Here is a 22,308-nt window from a genome sequence, read left to right on the forward strand (position 1 = left end):
ATGTTTGTGACATTGAAGCAAAAGCTGTAAAATCAGGACCGTCTTGATCCATCTGACCATCCAGTGCAGCCTGATCAATGGAAAAATGGTGGAAATATTTGATTTGTCTGGAGCGGAGGTGTGTGTGTGTGTGTGTGTGTGTGTGTGTGTGTGTGTGTGTGTGTGTGTGTGTGTGTGTGTGTGTGTGTGTGTCATTAAATTCAATAGATGGGTGTGTTGTAATCATGCTGTTGCTCTTCCTCTGTTTGAATGAGTCACCTTTAATTGCTGCTGACGTTTTCGGCCCTGTTGGCATCACGAAATGGGGTTGGTTTCAATGTTGGGGCAGCACTTTCACATCCCGTTAAGAGTTATTTTTTCTATTAAACCTGAGGAAATGAGCAAAATGACACAATGGAGTTAGTGTAATTTAAAAATCTATGAAGTTGTGTTATACTTGCTGAAATGCTAAACTATTAAAAAAAAAAAAGCCTCAGAATCCACCTCAACACATATCCTTTGAATAACAGCCATTAAAAGCATCAAAAGCAGCAAACATTCAGCATTTGCATCGATTGGACAGTCAAGAAGTGATAATTTCTCTTTAATTTCATCCTGGGAGGGGGCAGGATCCAGAGGCCCCTTGGAGTCACACTTGGAAAAACTTAACATAAAAGTCTAGTATAGAAAAATAATAATAATCAGTGACCCCAACCAAGGACTTTCTTGTTGGACAGAGGTTTCAGTTCACTTTGGGGAAAAAAAAACCCTGAATAGTCCAAAGTTTGAACACAGCAGAATCATCTAACTGACGCTCTAAAGTAATGAAGGCAAAATCAGCAGATCCTTTCACATACTGTAAGCATAAACATAAACCTTGGAGCGTCATCTCTGTGGTCCTCCATGTGCATTACTACTATATTACTATATAACACACATCATCGAAAACTGCTCAACATCTTAACATTAAAAACAAACGGTTTACTTCAGCATTTCTCCTGTAAGGCCTCCACAATTTATGTGTGGTTAAAGACATGAACAGAGTATATTTCACAAATTTCCTGACTTTCCGGGTTTCCTGTTTTGTTTTTGTTTTTCTAGCAACAAAGTGAAGACAACCCTTATTCAACACATTGAAAGTGAAATATGTCTTCATAGGAGAATTTATCATTTTTGACAAGCAATACTGTCCATATTTTGATTGTCTGCTATTTCTACTGCTTTACATTCCTGAGAGAAATATTGTACCCTTTACTCCATCACGTTCATATGATAGCTGTGCATCATCATCATCATCATCATCGTCATCGTCATCGTCATCGTCATCGTCATCGTCATCGTCATACATCACAAACAAAACATTTGACCATTTTATGAAATGTAATGTATTATTAACAATCAAACTCTCAAACAGCATATAAAGTAGTTCAATTTGTTACACCTCAATCAACACCAACATTAAAGTGCTTCTTACATGTTGATGCATGAGTACTAATAATCCAATGATGCAACGCAATGACCGAGGGCACTCCGCTGTCTAATGCAAACTTTACATTTGGAGCTCTCTGTGGATTATGATGCAGCACTTTTACTCGTAAAAAGGTATCTCTACGCTGAGGTATTGCTCAATATTTCTTCCGCCAGTGCTCAGTGATCCTGAGCCAGTCAGCTGTGACCATATGAATGGTTTGGGGTAAGACCACAGGAAGCCTTTGGAATTGGAGGGCATTGGTTCTCTGCTGAGCCCTCTGGAGGAATTGTGGTGGATGTAATTTAATACAATTGAAAATAATGTGATGAGAGACCATTCAATAAAACACTCCCAGCCAAACTCCTGTTTCTCTGTCCTCTAATGACAGGTTTCTACGTTAGACTCGCCCCAGTTCAGCAGGCAAAAGAAAGTTTCATCAGATCCGGTCTCATTAGATACTGTGTGGTTGTACACACTGTATCTCTTCGTCCATCTTTTTTCCTCCTTCCCCCTCTACTTGATACTTGCGGAACCAGTCTGACAAACAAAATTCCCAGTGATGCAACAAGACCGGAACAGCAGCTTTCAGGTTTGCCAAGTTCAGTCTTTAAGTCATTTCTCAACACTGTTGAATTATACTTCCTCGTCCACATAAGACCTACATGTGCGTGTCCTCCAAACCTGCTACACTTGCAGCAATAAACAATAAGCAGGTGTTTCATCATCATCTGTCATTCTCTTACAAGGAAAAAGGAAAAACACGAAAGAATTTCTCATTGTGACTCAAAATACAGTTTAAATAACTAAAGATGATACAACATTAAGTCCACTGATACTAATGGGGCCTGAAGCCAACAAAACACAGAACAGATAACTCAAACATAGAGCTGGAAACATCAATAAATACACAGTTTGTTCAATAAAATAACAGTTAAAGTTAAATAAGTCTACATTTAATTCATTTTGTTCTTTTATTTTTCTTTGGCGACATCGAAGTTAAAATAAAAATTTAAAAAAAGATATCATGCACCGTGTTGCTACAGAAACTGTAGAACTAAATCAGTCACAATAGATTTCTAAGCTTAGAAATGTTCTGCATGAATATGGGATATTATATTTATGGTACGATCATGTCCAAAATATATTGAATTCCAGGAAAAGCTCAGGCCAGCACAAATAATTAAACACAAGAATATCAAACAGTTAACTGACCATGCAATATTTCTCATAATAATAATGATGGTTACTTTAGCAACTACTGTATATCTGAAGTGCTTGCTTACACATTTGTATATTTATTTACTTCTCTGTGCTTTATTGTATGGTATTTACTCATTATCCGGCAACAAGTGCCACTTTTTTATGTTTTCTATGTGTGACGTTGTTCATATGCCTCTTGAGGGATCAGAGCAAACCCAGACATTCACAAAGGTTCATAGAGAAATATATCTCAGGTTTATTAATAACTTCATTTTGAAAACTCATAAAGACAGAAATTATAAAACATTATTTACACCTTGTTTCTCTGTTGTTGTTTTTTAAGTTACAGCATGCCAGAGAGAATGAAGGACAATCAGTTTATTTCTTCCCCCGATGCCGGTCACTCCATTCGCTCTGTTCCCAAATTAAATTCCATGACAAATAAAAAAAAGATTTACCACAATTACTGACAGTGTTCTGAGGTACAAAAAGACAACCAGACTTGATTCACAGGCATTCACACATACGACCACACATAACGAACCCAAACCCAGTACAATTTAAAACAGGAGGGGTACACGGGCTCACGTTTCGACAACAATCTCAGCCATCGAAATCTACAAAATGAACAAAAAAAACAGTCCTTTGAAATGGGTGTGTGTGTGTGTGTGTGTTTGTCAAAAATAATTCAGGAATGAAAAAAAAAAAAATCCAGCACAGTCATTAAAAGATTAGTGAAGGCAACAGAACGGTGAGTCAGAGAGTTCCTCAAACCTTTTTGTTTCAGCCAAATGAAAAAAAGCTGTGTCACGTAACGCAGTCAGCGAACAAATGATTACAAATCCCCGGTCCGTAACGGTCTTGCAACACAACTACTGAGCTGAAAACTTTGGCAAATTTCTGTCTTTTTGGGAAAATACTGATTTTCCTTTGCTAAAGTGCTTCTACTTTTACTGACGGAGGAGTCTGGGGGAACGACGAGGAGCTGGAAACAGCAGCAGAAGCAGAGCAGCTGCCTGCAGAGGAAACTCCATTGGTTGAGTTATAAACATCAGTGGGTGGAAAGAACAGCATTACTCTTTCAAAATAAAGCCATTTTCTTTACTGTAAAAACAGCTTTTACTCATTGAAATGATTCAACATGTTGCTGGTGTTTTCTCTCCATGTTATTTCAGATAAATGGCCGTCTACGACTGACCGCTGCAGGGAAATTTGAGCAGCTTTTAATAAACAACATTTTGTCAGCATTTAACAGCAACACATCTCATGATTGTGCAATGCAAGCATGTCCATCTACGACCTCAGCACTCCATGAATTTCTCAACGGCTGAGTCACGAAGCATTCCTAACATGAACGTGAAAGTAAAACAGCAGCAGGTGGTGTCACAGTCTGCCTCAATTTACGCAATGCTGCTCAGAGGAGAAACCAGCGTTTCCACACACTGCACCGGCCACCAGCCAGTGGAAATGTTGGGGGACACGAGCAGGACCACAAAAATACATATTAAGATGTGAACTTGCAGATGGATGACAGATTTAAGAAAAAAAAAGAAAAAAATTACCCCTAAGATTTATGTTGGGATTGCTGTGAGTGAATAGCATGCTGCCAGTCTCATGGGAGATGTAGTTTTTGAATGCTAACAACATACATGTATCTCAAAATGATGCTGTGCTCAAGCTTTACTATCCAGGACTGTCATTTGTCTTGAGGACACATGAATTTGAATATTCAACCCCAGGAAAATGTTGCTGTTTTTCAAAATGAAAGACAAAGGAAGCGAAGCAGCTCCAGATGTTCACTAACGAGCTCAGCTGATGTTCCACACTCAGGCTAACTTTAGTAACTTGCAGGTCAGCTTTAGTGTTATCAGCCACAAAGAAAACCACTGAGCGACACCGTGAGCGAACACTTCCTGTGAAGAATCTGACTTTTGCTTTGATTTATTCTGCCATAATAGGACCTCCACATTAAAAAATAAACAATCATTATTAGGTCATAAAGTAGTTAATTAGCAGAACAGCATAACTCATGATTCCACAATGAGCGGTGCATAGAGGGCCACATTTTGTTTCTCTTTAGACCAGATTTTCATCTTTGCCATCACTTGCTTTCTTAATAATCTGCATTGCTTTGCCCACTGAAGTTTAAACTCAACCAGTAATATGACTAAGAATCCAGACTGCTGTGATTTTAGTGTTGTCACACTGAAATATGACTAGTGTAATTGTGAACGTTTTCCAATTAAAAAAATTAATTGGACAGTACCACAAGGTGTTAAACTGGACCCCAGACTCAAAGTGAAGTGTTTTTAAGGCAGCGTGAGGCACTGTGTTACACCGCGGTGTGAAACAAGCTCAGACGGTCCCACAGCCTCTGTGACAGCCTGTGAAGTTGATCTTAAGTAAAGTGACCGATCATAAACTGGATGTCATACAACAAAACCTCCACACGAACTGACAAAGCAACGTAGAGATAAACCATTCTGATGAAAAGACAGCAGACCAGGACAGCTCAGACCCATAAAGCATCAGCCAGCAAAACATGTCTAATTATTAAGAGTCTTGGACAGAAAGTGTTCGATTCTTCTTACACATGACATTAAGAGATAATTACCCACAAAATACCTTTTGCAAAAACAGTCTACTATCCGTTCAGGGCACTGGCGGCCTGCTTCAAAAGCTATTTACGTGTTAATTTGACAGGCAAAATGTGCATATCTGGCTAGAGTGAGCTAATTTTCTCATTCTTTGCCAAAATATCTGTGACACTGAAGCTTTCCTGTGTATGAAAACCACAGGAGGAGATTCCACAGAATCACAAGTCATTCCTATTCACCTGAAAGCAGAAATGAAATCATTCTGTCAAGCTTCAGTTTCAGATCCACGCTGAAAAATGGAAGCAAAAGCACTTCATCATTCCTCTTACAGGACAGGAGGATGTTTTGTTGGAGAATGAGTGATATTTGCTCAGAAGAGAACGCCACATGACGAGTTATTTCAGTACAGCCGAACAGTTCTTCAGTAGTTTCACTGAAACAAAGCGTCAGTGTTGTTGACGGAGAATCTCATGCGCTGATCTCCGGAGAGCAGATCGCTGCCTTCTGAAATTAACTGTTAAAATCATACTGTTTTTGGTGTTTAACTCCTACTCCTGATGTCCTACGTTTCCCAGAATCCCTTTTTACAACATGTAGAGAGCAGATGGGAACTCGCTGGATTCGCCTGTCATTTATGCGCATTTAGTGGACAAAACACATAAGTGATACTGACAGCACAGACGAGAGGAAACAAGAGAGCGATGCTTACTAAAAACACTTTTTGTGTGGCTGCATTGCATTCTGGTACATGTAGTTGTTTGTGTGAACAGCAGCACTTTCTCTCTGGTTTTAAAGGGACAGTTCACCTCAAAATCTAATTATTTTTCTTCTGTAGTGCAATTTATGAATCCATCCAATCATGCTGGATACTCAAGATACTTCACTGAGCTTGCTGTAAGCAGTTTTCATGCAGGAACTATTTTCTTTCTACCAAATTACACCCACCAATTGTGTCACTGCACAGAAGGAAGAGTGGATTTAGTCCTCTAACTTTATTGTGACATTGCTAGCTTGTGTAGATTAGCGTACAGCTGCTCACAACATGGTTTGCGACAAACCAGCTCGTGATTTCTGGAAAGACACGCTGCTGTTGAGTTTTTCAAATGTATTGTTGCTCTCTAGTTTCAGTATATTCAAGTGAAGGCAGCCATATTCATGATATGAATATCTCCAGAGCTCGGCAATAAATAGCTACAAGTATGAGCAAACTGTCCCTTTAAAAACAGAAGCCTGACATGTCATTTACTTTTCATGTCAAGAAATAAAAAATAAAAAAAAAATCCGTGAACACCACAGTGACTCTGCTGGAAATCAGGCAAAGAAGAATCTGTCACAAGACACAAAATTTATGAGTTTTAGGAAAGATGTTTCCTTCAAAATCTTCCCAGAAGGTACAGTAAAATATAACTGGAGTGTGTGCACTGTGATGATCAGACAATATGCAACATTGTTTCCCATAAAACTGACAAAATATGACTGTTGTCAGGGCTGAGTGGTGTGTGTTTGGCTGCACAAATACAAACAACAATAAATGTTAAGGTGTTCAGTGAACCCCCCGCCCCCCCAAGATCTGATTTACCAAAAGGGAAACCCAAACATAACCACTGAATGCAAAGGATCATTTAACAGGTAAAATCTCACAACGAGGCACAGTCACATTTCCTGCCCCCCCCCACCGTTGATAATAATATATATACACACATACACACATCGAACTCAATAAATAAAGTCAGATTTCTATAAGTACTTTCTCATCAGAATGTGATCAAGCTTCCCTCTTGGTTTCTGTTCCCACCAAGTCTGGTGACGGCCATTTTGGTCACATACATGCACAAACACACATACGCACAGTCCACCCTCGCTTATAAAGTAGGAAAGGAGGCGCCATGTCGTAGCGCTCTCAAACGTCTTGCACCTTTGCGAAAACTGTTTCCTCCACGACACTTCACGTCTTTTCAGACGTGCTGTCGGTGGAGGCTAAAATCGGGGGGGAGGGGGAACCAAAAGCTTTCACAGAGGGGAGGCCGTTTGAGAACAGGGTGGCCACAGTTAACGTACCCTACACATTTAATTTAACACATTCATAATGATCATATTGATTGTCTTAATCACGATACAGACTGGCTGTCTATCGCTGCTAAATCTCTTAACAACTCTGGGATAAAGGCTCTGGGCTACTTACTGCTTCTATCAAGGAAACAAGAAGGAAAAAAATAGATATATCGAACCCACCCCAAACCCTCCCCCAAACAAGAGTCAGTAGGAGTCTTGTGTGTCCGTCTCACACTGAATTCATCAATAAATATCTGGCTATAAATTTCTACGGAACATATATTACTTTGTTTGAACTCTGCTGACATGCTCGGGTCGTCTTTGTCTTCTAGCTGTATGGATGGTGAGGAGGGGATGCAGGCTGCTACACATGCGGCGGTGGGCTGGTTCGCGGCTTTGGACCACAGTTGCATGTATGTACGTTGGCAAAGGGCGGGGGGGGGGGGGGGGGGGGGGTCTCCCTGAGTCTCTGATTAGGGACAGTGAATTGGAAGGACACACACGCAAGCACATATAAAAACACACACACAGAGGAAGAAACTCGCCTGGGCGAGAGAGGGAGGAGCCTTCTGGTCCAGACAATCAGGTCCTTCAGATCTTTGCCGTCAGTTAATACATTAAGGAGCATGTGCACACACGTGCACACGCGCACACACACACAGATACAGATGCTCATTTTTGGCAATGAACGACCTCAGATGAGTGTCAGGTTTGTTGTGAGTCCGTTTGTGATGGAAAATTGGACGTGGCAACTTCCCACAATACACTTTGGTATGTCTGCGTGTGTGTGTGTGTGTGTGTGTGTGTGTGTGTGTGTGTGTTTGGTTTGGTTAATCCTTGCATATTTACACAATATGCATGCACATGGCTTGTCTCTTTACACCTTGCCAGCTGTGCCAAGGCATGTGTCTGCATCCCCACCCTCTCTCACTCACTCAGTCTCTCACACACACACACACACACACACACACACACACACACACACACACACACACACACACACACACACACACTCCTCCCCCACTCAGCATACATTCGAGCGTAGTAGTGCATGCGTGCAAACGGAGTATGGAGGGAAGGGTGGGGGTGGGCATGGGGGTGGTCAAATGCTGTTTTCCAATTGGCTGTGGTGGTTCACTGTGTGCGGTGAGTTCTGTTCGTTGAGGAGGAGAAGCGTCGTCTCGTCTGGTCCGTTCTCCGTAGGGGTGGAGTCCACTCCCAGGTCCGTGATGGTGGCATTGACGGGGGGAGTGGTCTGATCCAGGCGAGCCATGTTGTGGCCGCTCTCGGGGGACTGGGGCGTGCTGTCCAGACGAGACGCCATCAGGCCGTTCTGGTACTGGGCCCGTGTGATCTAAAAGGAAGGAGGCGGGGAGATAAGGGTGAGATCAGAATGCTTTTATTGGTCGACCAGTGTAATGAGCGTAGGTGCAGGTGGAGAGGCTAGCAGGTTAAGCAGCTAGCGTAGGCTCTGGTTGGTAAGCTAACTCAGAGTCGACAGGCGCTGAAGTTGGGATTTTACTCAACCGTTTTATTTCACAATATGGAATTTCGACCATACGAGGCCAGGTCTCCACGGCACTATGTTCACTAAACATACATGTTTGTAAAACATAGACGCCACGACCAGCACCAACTCATTACAGAGTCTTCGTTATAGAGTTCCTCTTCGGGAGTGTCCGTAGGGCGTGAGACATCGGTGAACAACTAAAACGGTTCTACAAAAGGAGGCACCACCACCATGCGGCGCTATTCAGTATTACAGTAATGATGCTGCAGACTCTGACTGTTACACCAGGTGATCAGTTTTTTAAAGTTTATTGGTAGTCAAGTAACGCAAAGAAATGGTAACTTCTCAGGTTCCTTTTTCAAACTGTTCTTAAATTTTACCTTCACTCCATCTGCCATTTATATCTTTGTCACACCTGGTCTGTCATCTCCTATGCATTTGTTTGGGTACCATCACTGTTCCTGGTTTAAACTCACGTTCTAATTCTGTCAGAGATGAACAACCAACCTTGACAAACTGCAGGTCGGTGAGCGCTCGGACGTAGAAGTCGGGTGTGTACTGCTGCGAGGGGATGCTGTTGTTGAGCTGGCTGTTGCTGCCGCTGATGGAGAGCGAATCTGTCCGGTCGGCTCCGCTCAGAGAGGCTGTGCGGTTCAACCCGCTGAGGTGGGACGGCGAACGAAACTCTGCACATGCACACACACAGACACACAGACACACAGACACACACATAGAAAAGGTTATTAAAAGCTCCTGTTAGCAACGAAAAGACAGAGCTGTGTGTTAAAGATCTATCACGACCATCCTGGACACGTACATGAAATGGGAAACAGCGTTTATCGCTACAGAGCGCTGCGGCGGGGGCTTAACACTACTGTTTCAAGCCATTCGTGAATTAATGGCTCTACGATGCAAACACAGACCAACGGAAGGCCTCGAGCGCACAAGATGCAGTGCAGCTTCAAATGCAAGTTAATATTAATGATATGAATTCAGACTAATTAGTGGCACACAAGGTATGGTGATGCACAAAATAACAACAGCAACGTGTAAACAAAAGTTAAATTGGTGAGAGCAGGAGAGACAGAGAGGGCTGGAAAAGGGGTTAATGTACGGTTATTCCAAACAAACTCATAACCATCTACTGTACATACCCTTTGTTTCACTTTCACAGCAGCAAAGTGGTGCCTCTCTCACACCCAAAGGCAGTAACACACAAAAATTTCCAATAACATGACAAGCAGTGACTCAAGTTGTGTTTGTAGGGATGCCTCACGCCAACCAAACTTGATTCACTCACATATTCACAAAGAATGTCACTGAATGTTGGCCAGCGGAGGATGCAAACTGACACGTGGCTCATTAACAGAGGTGGAAACAATGTCTGATACCGTCAGGTTCTTCAGGTTAGGGGAGGATTGCTTACTTTACTTCATCCGTCATCCAAATTAGCAAGTGACACGTTCATGTGAATAAAGTCAAAAAATGTAACTATGTGGAACTTTCTGTACTATGGAAACACAGAGCAACGCAAATGAATGAAAAGCTAACACCATCTATTTTGCATTTACAGGTTAAATGGGTCATAAACACATTTTAATGTACTTAATTAATGATGCTAAAATACAGATGGAATAATATAAAGTCTGGGAAGAAGAAGCTATAATTGTTGAAGAATACTGTACATGAGTGAGAACTTAAAAATGTCCGCTTTCAGCTATTTTATGGTGTTTTTTAAATGTTTAAAAATGCTTAGAAATACTGTGTTAAAGTGTGTTAGTATAAATAAACATGACCTTCCTTCACTCAGGTTAGGGCAGGATTGCTTCATTTATTTTGTCTGTGAGCCAAATTCACAGGTGAAAACATGTCCAAAGAGGAGAGAAGCTAATGTTTAACACCCACACGTAATACGTGGGAAATCCCAGACAGCTACTATCATGAAGTGTTGCATGAAATACAAACATCCTGTGTAAGATCGGTATGATTACAAAGCGAATAACAAAGCGATTACAAAGAGACTTAATTTTCAAAGAAAATCAAAAAGAAGCATTTGAGAAGCCGTTGACAACAAATGTTTGTCATTTTTGCCTGAAAAGTGTCTCAAACTACTTTATTACTGAACAATCAGAATAGTTCATTTTCCGTCCACTGACTGATGGATTGACTGACTAATCATCTCGGCTTTAGTCATCCAACTGTAACGTAGCCCAGGTTTAAAAATGGAACGACTTCAGATACGCAGCTTTACCAGAGAAAAGTTTCCTTCATTTCCTTTCCCACCACCAAGGAATCATTTAGATGCAATTCTAGGACTAGATCCTTATGAGAGGAAGCGTGTATCTGTGACTTACAATATGATAGGAGACTTGAAACCAGTATCATGGGATAAAATTAAAATGGCATGGGAAAAAGACAACATAGTCTAAAACGTATTCATCCCTCGTCATTCTGTATACGCCATGGTCTAATTCAGTTTAAAGTACTCCATCGCCTGCACTATTCAAGGGATAAATTGTCCAAACTCTTTCCCAATGCAGATCCTGGTTGTCCAAGGTGCAGCTATGTACCCGCCACAATAAGACACATGTTTTGGTCATGCACTTCCCTCAACGACTACTGGAGACAGATATTTGATGTATTTTCCAAAATCTGAGATACCTGACCTGGAGTCCCTTTATAGAATTTCCCTTTCAGTGATATACTTTAACACTGGTTGTATTGGATGCTCAAAACATCAATTCACTCATGAGAGGTTCCTGTCTGACTATTTTTGTATTTGTTGTATTTTTCTGTTTATAATATTCATTTTTGTTTAAGAGTCGCAGGGGTGGGGGGTCTATGTTGTTTATGTGTGTATGTTTAGAAGTTGTATATTTATTAATGAAAAACTGCAAAATAAAGTTTAAAAAAAAAAAAAAGGAATGCCTTCAGTCAGACCAAGCCAGCGGGCAGTCTGTCACTGTGGGACTCATACGTGTTAACAGCTTCTTGATCATAATTACACATAATAACTCAAAGCCTTCCTTTAGCTAGTTATTTTCCACCTCTGCTCCAACATACTGAAACTACGATGACTAACATTCATGGGCGTCACCCAACTGGCAGATTCTGACATGCTGATTTCATCCAGACGAAACCATTTGGGTCAATGTGTCACACACTTCAAACACATGCTCTTTACCAGCTGTCCATTATTACCAGTAGGTGTGAGTCTTCCAGCAGGGGGCCTCAGTGAGTCATAGGAAACTGTTTTACCTGGACATGTCAACTGTGTTAGCGTTCGAGGAATTAAACTAGCTGTTAATCTTGGATATCTACAGCTAATTATTGAGTTAGTGGTTAGGTTTCATTTAGTTGTGGGACAGTCTTTATCATGTTGATGTGACTTTTAAGATCCAGTAGGCAGCTTTTCTTTCTTTTTCTTTCCTCTGCAGCTTAAAAACCACTGCTAATCAAAGCTCTCAGTACATACTCAGCTTTTGAAGCTATGATTGTTTTTTGAAGGCTTTTAGCATTCGTGTGACATAACTCTGGTTATGTAAACTTTAATAAGATGAGATTGTGTAAACAAAATCTAAATATTTCTATTCTACAGTATTATGCTGTTTACATCACTGTGGAGGCAGGGAGCAGAGAGTTGTTCACTTTGTGTAACAGCATGACGCAGGACTCCAAAAGTTTAATAGATATTTACATACATGTATGTGCACAAAAGTTTCCAGTTTTTGCCCTTATTCCGAAAGAAACGCAATATTCCTACAAAGCTGTTTACATGTAGCCACTCTGATTAACATAATGGTGCAGATCAATATTTGTTAGGATACTGCACCAATCAGAAAACATGCTGATATCCGAGTCTTTGTCTGTGTTTCTTCTTCTGATGAGAAGTGTGGGCTTTTCTTTTGTGCGTGAATCTCTCCCTCAGCTTTACAAACTGCTGGCTAGCAGACCTGTTTACAATGCGCAGCACTGACCGCAAACAGGCAAGATTCAAGCCTTATTCAAAATGGAGCACATATGGATGAATACAAGTGACGATGAGGAACATGAAAACATAGTCACTGTGACCAAACAAGAGGCTTTCTGAAGCATGACTGCTACAGCTGCAGGCGAGCATCTTTCAGCTTTTATTTTGAAATGTGGATGGATGATTAGGTTGAAGAACACACTATCAGGACTGAGCTCGGACAGGTATGTACCAAAACGGTTTTTAACTTCTCTCTCTGGTGTTAAACTTATAGAAGAGTGACCTACTGGATCTTCAAGACTTTAAAAATCAGTGAAGCTTTAAAAGCAACCAAAGCTCTCTCTACTTGTGACCTGGTGCTGGAGTGAGTTAGTGTTTTTAAAACTAAAGTGGACGAGTGATGGACCCAATTCCAAACAACAATCCTAGGGCCTACTCTAATCCCACATCTCAAGAGTAGAGTAGAGTACAAGAGTAGGTACTGGGATTACACTTGGAACTGGGCCTTTGTGATTAAGTAAAGAAAAGATATTGGCTGCAGGTTTAATGAGTTTTTTTTATAAACACACTGATTGTTGTACTGTAAAAGAATCTATTTCAACAATGAATGCCCTTTAGCCTTTAAAAACTAGGGTTTATACTACAGCACAAAGGTGAGGGATAGGACAACATTAACCAAAAAAACATCTGAGGGTGCATCTCAGTAGCTCCACGTTCTCTCCTCCATTCCTTTCATTTACTTTACAGTTAAAGCCATCTTAGACCTAAATACTGATGAGGAAGAAGCCATCTGAAGCTACGAGGATGCATCTAAAGTTGATGTTGCAAAGAGCGGACAGCTTCACCGCTCGAGGGGCTTCCATCTGGGTGTCTCGTGATGTTGTCCTATCCTTCTCCATTTTATCTTAGAGGTGCCATGCGATCATTTTCTGTCCCCAAGTGCCCTGCCAGTTTAGGAACTACGCTGACATTTTGGCAAATGTGCTCTTTGATCAACTTTTTCACTTTGCAACAACTCTACGTCTCCTCCGCACTTGTGTTCAGGTTAGTGCTGACATCTACGCTCTTATTTCCTGAATCTTCACACACAGACTGAATATTTGTTTTGATCAGAGTTTATTCTGCTGTGTCACACCTTTGTGCACATTACGCATGCACTGTTAAATATGATAAAATGATCACTGGTGAGCGTGTACTGGAGAATTTGATAATAAAAATACCTTCCTTATGCCTATATAAATGCCTTCTGTGCAGTGAGCAGTGGCTCTCAGACAGGGAATGGCGCCCCCTGGAGCAGAGAGCCGTGGATGAGCAGGGGAAAAATATGGAGTGATTCAATTTGCGTTCGTGTTGAATAGTTGCTCCCCCTGTCATTGCAATAAAAATTGCAGCGTGGGGGGCATGCCAGAAAAACTTTGAGAAGCGCTGCACCAGAGTCCGAGCAGGCAAACCTCTTTGTGACAAAGAAGATTTAAATTCGTGCTGCACAGTAACACGAACGCTGACCCACGCCTACACGTGTTTGCTTAGAATAGGTCGACTTGCCACCTCCTCACCGCCTCCTACTCGCCGGCTCTGCAAAATTCATGCAAATAAAATGTTGACTGGAGAAAACCAGGTGAAAATGAGGCCATTTTGGTTGGACAAAGAGCTTATTTGCCAAAAAGCAGCTGTCATCTTGTAACTCGTTGCTGTCCTTAAAGGGTAAATCTACAATGTATCACACAGGCAAGAAAAGTGCTGTCACGTTGCTGTTTGTGGGGAGAAAGCTTTGAACATATCGCCCCTTTGGCACACACAGCACACTCACTGATGTCATGGCAGGTATTTTAATCTGATGAACATCACTTAAACATATGAGTGCAACCCATAATCCATCATTTCAACCCATAAAGAGCAATTTTCTGCCCTCTGTGATCAGGCATTAATTTACCCTTCGCCAGATTTCTAATGCAACATGTACAAAGATTTCAAATCCACACCTGGCAAATCAAAGCCAGGGCTGCCCACCCACCCGAGCCCCGCCCATCTGTGGAGTTAAAGGACCCAGACATGCCGGAGTTTACCTGGCAACCGAGAGAACAGAGAAAACCTCTTAAAGGAGAGGTGGCGAGGACGGGGTGCAGCCACTGAGAGGAGAGAAGGGAGTGAGGGAGGAGGAGGTAATCGATGGGACAGAGGGAGGACGATAGGGAGGGAGAGTGAGACAGTGGGTGACAGGGAGAAGATCTGCCTCCATACTGGGAGAGGATCACGCAAAAACCACAGAAAAACTCTGCTCACTGTCACATTAGACAGTTTGAGGGTGAGTATTTCTCGTTATTGAGCTGCTTTTGATCGATAAGGAGTTTTGATGAAATGGCTGAATGAGGCAGGCAATGATGAGAGGGGTGGAAGGTTGGAAAATGAAGAAATGATCCTGATGAATCTCTGAAGCACCTGAAAAAGTGAGCTGTTGAGTGCTGGATGAAACAGATAATAGAAGGAAAGAGAGTCGCTGGATCGGGAGCCATTTATGTCTTTCCAGGTTGTTGCTGTTCCAAATCAGTTGTTCATGGGGCCTTAAACTGCTGCCTTTACTTACCCAGAGGACAGGTCATACACACCCTTTAGGTCAGTTTTAGACATGAATCCAGAGATGAAACTGACATGAGTGGACGGCAGACAGACGAGTGGACAGCTGAGCGTCAACAACAGAAACAACAAACACAAAAAGCAGCAAAATGGGCAGAGGGAGAAAAAACAAGAGTTTTGGTATTAAAGGGAGTGAAAGTGTGTGTGTGTGTGTGTGTGTGTGTGTGTGTGTGTGTGTGTGTGTGTGTGTGTGTGAGAGAGAGAGAGAGAGAGAGAGAGAGAGAGAGAGAGAGAGAGACAGAGACAGAGACAGAGACAGAGACAGAGGAGGGGAGGAGTCCAAATGTTAGCAAGAAAATCCCCTTCCTCCATCCCAACACAGGAGCCCTCCAAACCTTCCTCCATGAAGCAAAAGCTCCGGCTTTGATATCACACAGTGCAAAGAACACTGTGATCACTGACTGATTTCCAGAGCAGCCTCTGTCTCACACCTGTCCACTGCTGTCAAACCTTCACAGGCAGGTCAACCACAAGACGGTGGGTGAATGAGGGCGTGTTGGAGAAGTATGTTAAGCATTCAAAAATATAGATCAGATAAATAAAGTATATCACAGGAGGCAAATTTGACCCACCTGGAACTCCAACAAACAGCGTGAATCCCATTCACAACAGTTCTACATTGTGAGAAACTCAATCTTTGCTGCATTTCCTTTTCTTTTGTTTTTACCGTCTATGAAATGTGCTGCTAGTTTGGTACCAGCTCTCTCAAAGAAGAATGTCCTGATGTCAGGAAACTGTTCTGCTACAATTAAGTTTTAAAAAAAAAGCTATAGATGAAAATCAGCTTTGTAGGCTGGCTGTGGCTCATTTACATTGTCTTTGGTTGATCAATTAGCACTGTCCCTGTCAAATTAACAAATAAAAGAATGGCTGCATATAATTGGCTGACCAGCTTCACACCAATCACCAGATGGGGCTGAAGTTGTCACACGTGTTTTTTGGCTAAGCTATGATATAGTTTAATAATGTTTATCCATTATCCATTCCAGATATGACAGCGCCAGAATAGGCTGTGCACGCAAACATTTCACCACTGGGTGGCAGTAGAGGCATTTAAACCTGACTGCAAATACTAATATAACCATAGTAGATTGATTAATAGTGCATGAGTAATTTGGAGAGGAGAGGAGAGGAGAGGAGAGGAGAGGAGAGGAGAGGAGAGGAGAGGAGAGGAGAGGAGAGGAGAGGAGAGGACTCACCCAGTGTGGGGGCACTGAGTGCCATAACACCGTAGAATGAGAAAGGTCCGGTCTCAAACTTCATGTTCTCGTTGCCGGCCTCCACCTCCACTCGACCCTGACAAAAAAACAACAGAAACAAGTGAAAAACTCCTCAGTGACATCCAGGTTTCACAGGTGGGATTTACGCTGCAACTGAACTGCAGCTCCTCATTTCTGTGTGTTCATCCAGACACGGCGCCATAACGGAGGGAGTGACAGCTATTTTTATCATTATGAGTTAGTGTGTGGATGATGTTTGCACTAAATCACTGGCTCAGCTAATCTGTGAAATATCAGATCATGGTGAGAAACACCAGTAGGTAAAATAAACAAATAAAATAAATAAACCTGGATCAGCTGTTTGAATTTTGTACCAGTTGCTTCAGCACAAAATAATACAGTTTGAATGTTCTTTAATTTTCAGCCAGACAGATGTTTTTTGTGCTTTATATTTACTTTAAAATTGTTTTTTGTTGGGTCAAACAATTGCAAAGAAAGGTGCAAGGATTTAGTGTTTCTCCTGATAGTCTTTCTGAAGGCAAATGTCCACTGAAACATCCAAAAAAAAATTCCACTTAAAGTCATTTGAATGACATGTTTGGGCAGCTGATCATCCCATTTAGTGAGTGATCACATAACATCCTCATCTCCATCAGAGCAGAACTAAGGCTGCAACAAATGATGCTTTTCTTGATTAAGTCTTATTTACTGTCAAATTGTATAGAAAATGCTAGAAAACTAACTAATCGCTGCAGCTCTAAGCAGAGATGGACAACAGTGGACTGAATGATTACTACTTAATGAAGCAGCGTTGTGCCTGAACGCGTTCATTGAACAAAAGTTCATGAACTCGTTCATATTTTGGGCGAACGTGAACTGAACATACTGTATTACTGTCTGATGAACGTTACTGTGAACTTGTTCATTCTGGTGTCTGTGAACGGCACGCTCTCTCAGTTTAACTTCATTCAATAGGGTGCCAGATTTCTGTAGAGCCTTCCAGGCCAAAACCCGGCTAAAACACACCATAAACAGGCCTTAATATGTAGTGGAAAAAACATCCAACCTGGCAACACCAGCCACCAGGGTCACACTGCTGCATGTGTCATCAAAACAAAAAGCAGCATGGAGGCGTCGTATGATCATTTAAACGAGTTTTATGACAAGGTCGGTGAGGATGGGAAAAATTTTACATTTCTGTGCAAACTTTGCCCGACGGCTTTCAAAAAGAAAATCACATCCACAGCAACCCTGAAACGGCACATTGAACTGAAGCACCCGGCTAGCCTTTCAAGGCATGTTGTGACGCATAGTTACAGAGTTAAAACTGCTAAAATAATTGATGTCTGTGGTTCTATATAGGCTGTGGCAATAATTTTGAAAAATAATAGCTCGCAGCAACAAATGGGAAAACTATGAACTAGTTCATATTTGGAACAGTGAACTTAGTTCAAAATTTAGAATCATGAACTATGAACTGAACTAGTTCATTTTAAAATTTGTGAACTGAACTAGTTCATGTAGAAAGTGAACTTTCCCAACTCTGTATGGACAGACACTGCCTTGTCACCCTGACTCTCAGTTTTTAAGAAATGACACTGTTTGGCCTCTAGAGGGCGGTGCAATCACAGGTCCAAACAAGGTGGCAAACAGGATTATTTTAGTGACTGTCCTCTCACAGCCTCTGCATCGTTTGTGGGAGGAAACATGTTTACTTTGGCCTCGATCAGACATTAGTACAGACTCTGTGAATCAGGATTCACAAATGAGAACAGAGATGTGACTGCAGAGGGAGGATGTGATGCGCAAGAGGAGAGGAGGGAGGCGAACAGGGCGGCACAGATGTGAGATGGAGAAATTCGAGCCAGAGGGGGAGTCAGAGGGGGAAGAGGACAGAGGAGAGGACAGAAGGGGGTTAAGGAGGCCTCTCTGTGTTGGTACAGTGAGTTGGCCTGAATCGGCCTGCTGGAATGTGTGAACTGCAGCAACAACACAGCACAGTTAATCCACACTGTCATCCCTCCTTCCCTCCATCCCTCCATCCCTGTACACCCCCCAAACACACACACACACACACACACACACACACTGGAGTGGGCTGATGAAAGCAGAACAGGTGGTAAAATAAACAATAACTAAATTAAGAAAGTCAGTTTAAGATCTTTAATTCCAGGCAGCAGAGGTTTGATTTGTGGAGTATGAACCCACTGAAGGGTTCAGTTTGACAACGTGCTGCCAAGTGCTCCTCAAACCGAAATGACTTAAATTTACATTCTAGTCAGGATTTTCAGGTTTTTCCAAACATATCAAATATGTCTGGCTGGGCTGTAGGGACTTGAAGTTAAAATGACACTCAGAACATCAAGGATACTGTATCTCTATTTGAGCTGACAGCGCAGCCATAAAATCATCACACCTTAGCTTAATATTTCACTCAGTCTGAGTTCATAAAGCAGAAATAAAGTGTTGGAACGAGCACAAACAGAATACATGTCCTAAATGCAAGATCTGAAGGCATGCTGTGGTAAAGTTCAGGGGTGAAATGACAAGTGTCCTGACTGAGCTCTGTGTGCATTTCTCTTTAAGACCTCCTGGAATGAGCTGGTACCACAGAGAGCGATCATTTGCAAACATAAACGATATGATATAACCATCGCTCGTGCTATTTTAGGGTGCCTGCCAATTTAGAAACCTGGCTTGGATATTAGAGGTGCGGCGGCGGGGTGGGTGGGGGGGTCTGTCACTGAAGTTACCACGTTGGCTGCTCCCATCACAAACGCTGCGCTGAATTAAGTTCACAACATCTCCCCACGGCTCAACAGCGAGCGCTTCACAACCGATGTCAGCACCGATCAGAGCGAAACTCCACATCGACGCTACTCTGACAGTACAGATACATTTAGAGCACGAGTCTGGCTGTTCGGCTGCTTTATTTTTCTCATAACCAGCAATTTCTTTTTGCCTGCTAACATCCCTCCAACAACCCATTGAAGTCTGACTGCTCGCTCTGTGACGCCGTGAAGATGTCAAAGAACAGGAAGTCATTCCACCACCATCCTGATGCTCACTGAGAGCGGTGCCTCCTCCCTTACTCTCTCTAGGGTTGATTTGTTCTCACTGTTTGGTCTACAAGACGTCCTAAAATCACGAAACAGGACGCTCACAAGTACTCAGAGTCTCAGAGACATGTCCAATCATGCGTGTCCAGGTAAAAATGTGGACTGTCCTTCCTTTAGGCTTGTGCTGAGTCCACATACTCAGAACTGTAGCTGGCCCTACTAACACGAGCGTGTACACCTCTCTCACCCCGCCTGCTCTTTTTCCAAGCCTCTGCTCTCCTTTGAGTTTCACCAAGGAGCTTTGATGTTCGAAAATAGCTGTGATTCTTCAGCTGTTTTTTGTGCAGACAGTGAAAACGCATCTCTTTAATGAGGACAATCCTTGGAGCTGTCAAAGCTCAGCTCCCAGCGTGTGGAGGCGCCTATTTTATACCTTGGTTTTCAAAAGGTAAATTGTGGCCGCGAATGCCTTTTCCACAACGCACCGCTCCAAATTCATCAGGTTACACACATCCACGCCTGCACAGTGCAACCACAGGCTTCTGCCTCTGGCCGTTGAGTAATCACAGGTCAAATGCCATGCTCAAGGACAACTTGCAGCTGAAAGAGGAGCAGGCATTCATTGCAAACCTCCACTGGAGGGCAAAAGATAAAAAAATAAATAAATCAACTACCAGTACGTCATGGAAACTTTGTGAAGCAAACCAATGTTTCTTTGATAATCCTCTCAAACATCTACTCTGCTGCTTCGCCTCCAAGTATGCAGGGTTTGCAGCAGCGTGACTTCTTCATTTGACACTTAATGCAAAGGTCAAGCCTCCTCGAAGTGCATCAGCAGCTTTGGAAAGTTGCAAATAATTTCACAACATATGGTCAAGTCTGTGTGCATATGAGCATTGCCTGGGGTCAAATACTCGGCCTGTGACACGTGCACATTCTCTCTCTCTCTCACACATACACACAGAAAAAACCCCTCATGCATGCCCCAGGAGCATGCAGGGGGCTGACTCTGAGGCGATTAGCAGCCGTCCACACTGCTGTTTGGATGGTGTTTTAATTTAAAGGGGGACAAAGAGGAGGGAGGAGAGAAAGAATAGAAACAGAGGGAGGCGGAGGACAGTGAGAGGTGCAAAGCCTGCCGGTGCCTCCGTCAGACCAGTTTTCCCAGATCTGCCCTGACATTACAGCCTGCCAACAATATACAGCTCTGACATAAGGCGTTTATTAAAAACCAGGCCCTGAGTGGGTCACTGTGGATACTGTGTCACAGAAAATCAACCCTGATGGAGGCGAATAAACCGTGGAGTGTGCAGGAGAATGTTACCTCCCAGCCTCTGCAGTCTCTGTCTGTATCATCTGCAATAAAATCTGCCTCAGACTTGAATTAAGAGAGCAACCAAGCCACTTAAGCCTCTGTGTGACAAAGGGTCAGACGTCAGCACTGCAGTCTGTCACACAGCCGGCGATGTAAGACAATGAACAAGCGTGTGCTGGCAGGTGGCAACACAAAACAGAGGATTGAGCAACACTTGCTGGGCTGTAACACTGATTTTACCAGTGTACCAGTGCACTGCTGCAAAATTAATACTGCAATTGCAGAAACCGTTTGTAGTCACGATCTTTTCAAGAGGAGCAGGACATGTTTCATGGGAAGTGATGCTGACATCATTACAGCAAAGCACCACCTCTTACTCAGAGCTGTGCTCCAGCTTCAACTTCAACAAAAGTGTGAGTCCCTGGTTGCGTGTTTCTGCTCAGACATGCGTGAGACCTGGACTGTAGGTGGGTCTAGGCCAAAGTTCGAGTCGGCCCCTTATGACTCACCAACGATGTGAGCGAGAACTTGGTGTCTCTATTCGTCAAAGTGACACACATCGAGGCGCTGATGTATGCTATCCCAGCCACTCTCGAACACAGGCCTCTGCGGCCTTGAGCGATCCTTTATTACTGCACTGTGACTGCTGAACAGGAGGCATGTGTTTGAGGAGCTTCCCGTTTCAGGGATGAAACAAATGAAGGTCAGCGAAGGCAGAGAGGCAAAGTCTGGAAAAAGGTGGAGTCAGTGAAAGTATTATAGCAAATCCTTCAGGGAAGTGAGACTTACTGCACTACATTAAGCAGAATTACAGTTTATAACAGTTTACTGTGCTGTGACAGTTTTAGCCGCTGTTTCTCTCATGATCATCTCACCTCAGATGATAACAGGTTTTAAACAAAGCAACATTTTAGCCAGATTATCTTTATTTGAAGGTGAAAGTTGCTCTGTAAACTAGGACCAATGTTTACAGCGACAGTTTGTGTTACAGCTGTTTAGTTTTCTATTCCAAGTCAGCTTCAGCAGTCTGGGGGTTTGTCTGTCACCCATCGGTCTCTTCATCTGGCTAATGTCTCCTTCCCTGGTCGTCTTTTTCAGTGATGTAGTCATCGGCCCCAGACCTCAGAAATCAACTTAGTGACAACAGTCAGTGTTTTTACCAAGAGAACTGATGGTCACAACTCTGAAAATAAGAGTTAATCTTAAAGGTTCTTGGGCTTCAGATTTTGCAGATTTCACCAAAAACCAAAAAACAACATGATATAAAAATCATTTCAACAGCAACAGCTGTGTTTCTGCCA

The 22,308-nt window shown here is 42.5% G+C and overlaps 1 protein-coding gene across 1 annotated transcript in view; it reads right to left on the minus strand.

Annotated features, from left to right (window-relative positions):
• Nucleotides 1-2,863: 2,863 nt before the first annotated feature.
• LOC139332426 (metal transporter CNNM4) overlaps nucleotides 2,864-22,308 on the minus strand; it is a 45,212-nt gene continuing 25,767 nt past the window's right edge. Inside the window, exons 5-7 of the mRNA XM_070964377.1 lie at nucleotides 16,613-16,709; nucleotides 9,317-9,495; nucleotides 2,864-8,653 (exon numbers count right to left, since the gene is read on the minus strand). Of these exons, the coding sequence (XP_070820478.1) occupies nucleotides 8,402-8,653; nucleotides 9,317-9,495; nucleotides 16,613-16,709 (528 nt within the window). The 3' untranslated portion in view covers nucleotides 2,864-8,401. The remainder of the gene's footprint in view (nucleotides 8,654-9,316; nucleotides 9,496-16,612; nucleotides 16,710-22,308) is intronic.

Source organism: Chaetodon trifascialis, chromosome 6, assembly GCF_039877785.1.
Source record: "Chaetodon trifascialis isolate fChaTrf1 chromosome 6, fChaTrf1.hap1, whole genome shotgun sequence".
Classification (NCBI taxonomy): Eukaryota; Metazoa; Chordata; class Actinopteri; order Chaetodontiformes; family Chaetodontidae; genus Chaetodon; species Chaetodon trifascialis.